Source organism: Urtica dioica, chromosome 6, assembly GCF_054948205.1.
Source record: "Urtica dioica subsp. dioica isolate 48M chromosome 6, U.dioica_male_clone48M_v1_H2, whole genome shotgun sequence".
Lineage (NCBI taxonomy): Eukaryota > Viridiplantae > Streptophyta > Magnoliopsida > Rosales > Urticaceae > Urtica > Urtica dioica.
In genome coordinates, this window is record NC_142761.1 from 38,182,517 (window position 1) to 38,187,634 (window position 5,118).

The 5,118-nt window shown below is 33.4% G+C and overlaps 1 protein-coding gene across 1 annotated transcript; it reads right to left on the reverse strand.

Moving 5' to 3' along the window:
* Positions 1-413: 413 nt before the first annotated feature.
* LOC149393947 (small ribosomal subunit protein uS7-like) lies at positions 414-2,890 on the reverse strand. Its single transcript, XM_089617701.1, has 5 exons — positions 2,805-2,890; positions 2,095-2,192; positions 1,121-1,392; positions 834-1,037; positions 414-742 (listed from the first exon to the last, which is right to left on the reverse strand). Exons 2-5 carry the CDS (start codon positions 2,182-2,184, stop codon positions 688-690), a joined length of 621 nt encoding a protein of 206 aa, XP_089473827.1. The 5' UTR covers positions 2,185-2,192; positions 2,805-2,890; the 3' UTR covers positions 414-687.
* Positions 2,891-5,118: the final 2,228 nt, after the last annotated feature.

Genomic DNA, 5,118 nt, shown 5'->3' on the forward strand with positions numbered 1-5,118 from the left:
TCGAATATCTTGTTCATTATTCCTCTGTAAATGTCATGAAAACCGTTCATTATTCTTCTATATAGTTGATGTAGTTAATGTCATGAAAACTACTTCGAAGTTCGAACAACATGTGGATGTCACCATATGGGTTATGGCCTTCCGGCAATTGCCACGAGTAAGGTTCCGGAAATAGGAGAGTCGACGGCTATTGAAAAGCATGAAGAGATTTTGTCAAGTAGTTGGAAAGGTGATGGATAAAGACACAAAATTTCTACAATTTATTACTCGGTTATAGATTCTCATTCCGATGTTGTGATTTATTTTTAGGCATGTGTTTTGTTATAATTCTTATTATTAGTCTGGTTTATGTGTATTTATATTTAGAATTAATTTATGTAGTAAAATAATAAGCTTTAGAATAAATAATTGCATAGACATAATGAAGAAACAAATATAATATTAAAGAATATTCTTTAACTAAGAGTTCTGTTGGAATTTGGCTTAGTAAAGTGATTAAGCTAATAGATGAATTGCACTAAAAATGGGAAAACATATTTTGTTTTATCTCAAATCCTGGCTCACTATGAATCGAAACACATCAAGGAGCTAGACCCTCACTTAATACTTAATTTCTTCAACAAAAAAGGACACAATTCTAAGATGCAAAACAAGGGAAGAAAACAAACAAAACTCTCCCTCAAGTCCTCAACGGTTGGCCTTAGCCACTCTTTCAATCTCATCTTTCTTCTTGATCGCATAGCTGCAAACATTAAAAAAAATATATATATATCTTAAAAAAATCTTTTCAAATGTCATAATAGAAATACACCCGAATTCGGCATCAAAATTACCTGTTAGATGAACCCTTGGCAGCATTGATGAGCTCATCAGCCAAGCATTCCGCGATGGTCTTGACGTTGCGGAAAGCAGACTCGCGAGCACCGGTGGTGATGAGATAGATCGCTTGGTTGACCCTTCGCAGAGGCGAAATATCGACAGCCTGGCGTCTGACCACACCGGCCGATCCAATACGGGTCGCGTCCTCTCTCGGACCACTGTAAAAAAAAAAAAAAAAAAGTCAAACCCGATTTCCCAACCCTCGAGAGGAAAAAAAAACTCGAATATTTATACATGTTACCTGTTTTGGACGGCGTCGACGATGACTTGGACGGGGTTGAGGTCGGTGAGCAAGTGGATGATTTCCATGGCGTGCCTGATGATCCTGACAGCCATGAGCTTTTTCCCGTTGTTTCGGCCGTGCATCATGAGCGAGTTCGTGAGCCTCTCCACGATCGGACACTGCGCTTTTCTGAAACGCTTGGCCGAGTACCTCCCGGCCGTGTGAGGCACGTACGTCGCATGCTTGCCCGCCCCAACTCCGATGTAATCCGCCAAAGATATGTCGGTGACCTGTAATTCAGTTCATTGACGTCTAAATATTAGCAAATACGAAATCTAGTAAGCATTTTGATAGGAACCGAATGAGCTTTCGTAGATTGTGTTGATAGAAATTGAGCGATCAGAAACTAGTCGAAGAGCTAGATAGTTATGCTCATGGTGGCTACTTCATAGGCTTAGAAAATCTAACATAATTGACTTTTAAAAGGAAGAACCATAATCTAGTAAGCATTTTGATAAGAACCGATCGAAATTCGGCATATTGTATTAGTAAAAATTGAATAATCATAATGTAGTCAAAGAGCTAGAGCGCTACTTAAAGGTAATTAATATACTAATAGCTATTTAACTATATGACTGTTTTCCGTTGCAACTCCGATACATTACTATCACGTGTCTACCAAAGATTTCTAAGCATTTAATCGCCTCAAAAATAAAACTTCAGCTCAAAGCTAAGGACATCATTCCATAGTATTCATCTAGGCGTACTTCAAACATAAATTTTTATGAAGCATATAAGCAATATGACAAACACAGAAGCAAAATTCGTACATATAAAACTCTTGATGAGCTGATCTGATAACACTAGGCTTTAAGTAAGAATGAGTACTCTTTCAAAATACAATATCTAACTAAGACTCTCAAGGGCCTTTCAAAATACAATATCTAACTAAGACTCTCAAGGGAGCCCAAAAACAAAATTAGAACACAAACCTGAACACCATCAAATGACCATTGATTGAAGAGCTTGACATCTTGATGAGACGGAATTGACTCTTGGACGATTTCTTCAACCTCGGCCATGCTTGAAACTAATAGGAGACAAAATGTAAGGTGTAGAAAAATCAGTATATGACCGCACATGTCACAAGTATCACCAATACAGATAACTAGTTGTATCTAAGATATGTTTATATATGATGGAGCAAAATCGGTGAATGTATCATAAACTAAAGTCGCATAGTAGTGTCTATTATATTTTTATATGGGTCAAACAAGATATAATTGTCCTGAAATGTTACTTTAATTTGTGTATTTGGTCGGAAAACCTATGATCACTTGGATTAACAAAAAAGATTTAGGCATCTGCCCATCGAATTTTAACCATTAAAAAGAAAACAGTCCGGGAATTAGCGAAAATATATAATACAGAAAAAATAATAATCAGAAGAAAAAAAAATCAAAATCGCTAAAATCTACAACGCTAGTCACTGTGCTTCTTCCTTCGAAACAACGAGATAGATTATAAACTGCAAACGAACAGAAACACGGATCCAAAGGACAATGCTAGCTTTAAATCAGACCCTACCACAGACCCCACGCTAATACAACGAATGCACGAACTTTGGGTGGAAAACTAGCACACTGGATATTCGAATTCGTCGTACATCGAGAGAGAGAGAGAGAGAGAGAGATATATATACCTTGAAGAGAAAGAGCGATAGAGCGTTGAGACTTGAGAGCAAGGGAATGAGAGCCTCTGTGGCCGAGATAATTAGGGTTTTACTTTTCAAGCGAAGTCTAAGAGAGAAGAGATGTATATAAATGATAGAAAATTGCACATTAAGTCCTTACATTTTATAGTTTTACATTTTATACCACGTTTATATAAGTTATTACTCTAACACCCCAACATTGACAATTTTGTAGTTACGCGCTAGTTGAAAATTGACATGTGCGTTCATCAGAATCTAGTCTTGAATCTTTGTCGAAAGATTTTGGATGTTTGCACTCTTGAGTAATTTTTTGGGGCAAGTGGATATATAGCCAAATAAAAACTATCTTTTGCAAAATAGTCATAGTTTGTCAACTATAAGCAAACTAGTCAAAGTAAGATTAATCTAGATTAGATTAAATTTAATCCCAACGAACTATAAAGACAGAATGTAAGTTTTATGAAGGCTGTATTAAAATTAATCGAGGCAGGATTAAAAGTCGAAGTACTCTCAATTGATTATTTTGCTATACCTAATGAAACTATGATTATTTTGCAAAAATCATAGTTTGAATTGGCTATTTCATACAATTTTTCCTAATTTTTTTAATGGAGAGCTTCGAGCTATTATTATAAACAAAAAAAAAAAAAAATTTGTTAAAAAATATATATAATGTTACAAAAAATATATTACAATTAGTTTAACAAATATATTTAATCTAAAATTCGATTTTGGAGCTCAGTAAAAAAAACTATAGAACATTTGATTTTGGTCTTTTCTCTTTATTCACTTTATCGCGATTATTATTTATGATAGTCGTTTTGTATCTTATCGCAAAAATAGTTTATTTAAAAATTTTACTACGATAATGGCATTTTATTTTAAGTGTAAACGATCATTTTTCTTGATATTATCGTTTTTTTTTTTCTCTTTTGGTATAAATATAAAACCGAGACATGGTTGCATCGTTAATGGGCAAGTACGATTAGAGGCCCAAAAACATAAATAAACTTTTTAATTGCAAATTTAACAATTTTTATGTTGAGTATCGAGTTGAAAAATATTACTATTCCACATACTAGTTATAAATGTTACATTTCTCCTCGGTAACTCAAAACAAATTATGACTAGTTAAGCCACATAATATTTATCAATTATATTTTATCTAAAATTTAGTTAATAATTTTAATGACGTGACAAGTGATATTAAGAGTAAAAATTAGACAATTTAATAACATGAATGAATATATTCTCAAAATGAAGACTATCACATGTAACTGAAGATGTGCTGGTTCAGTCATTAGAAATAATAATATAATCTTATATATTTTTGGAGGACTCGTCAAGGTTGAAAATAAACTCTCTCACACTTAATCACGCGATCAAATTTCCAATCCTTTTGAAAAAGAAATGAACCATTGAGATTTAAGAACACGATTAAATTATTTACATTATCACCAAAGAAATTTAGCAAAATAACACGTGTCTTATTAATACGTTTCACTAAAACCTCTATGCCACCTAAGGCTCGTGGCCAAGACTCACTGTCAAGGATCGCCTTAATGTTCTCGTTAACCATATCGGGACTTCAATTTTAGGGGGAAAACCGCTTACCGGAGTGGAAGTCGAAGGGGATTCAGACAAAAAAAGAAACCAGTACCAGTAGGAAATCGCTTACCATAGAGGAAACCGACAAAAATGTAGGAAACCGATGGGTATTCAGACAAATATTTTGCAATAATAAACACTTTTTCATATTTTGCAAAATTTAATTACTTAAATTACAAACACGTACGATAAAATATAAAAACACAAAGTTCAAACCAAGATAAAATTAAACATAAAGTACCGTAAAGTCAAACTTTGATTACAACACGTACGATAAAATATAAAACACACTACTTAGTAATTAATTATACGTGAAGTTTCTCTCGTCACTCGTGAATGAAGAACCGAACGCCATAATCCGTCATAAAATTAATTTTAATTCAACATACACATGATCACAATCATCAATTCATCATCAAATTAAGTTTAATTCAACATAAACATGATCACAACCATCAATTCATCATCAAATTAAGTTTAATTCAAAATAAACATGTTCAACATCACAATCATCACCAAAGTAATTTAAATTCAACATAATCATGACAATAATCATGAATTTCTCATCAAATTAATCAATTCATCATCATATTCTAGGATTAAGACACAAATTTTTGAAAAAATTGAAAAAATCCTCAAATCTCCGAAACCCTAGACTCATACCTCTCGGAAACCTCGATTTTTTGGCAAACGA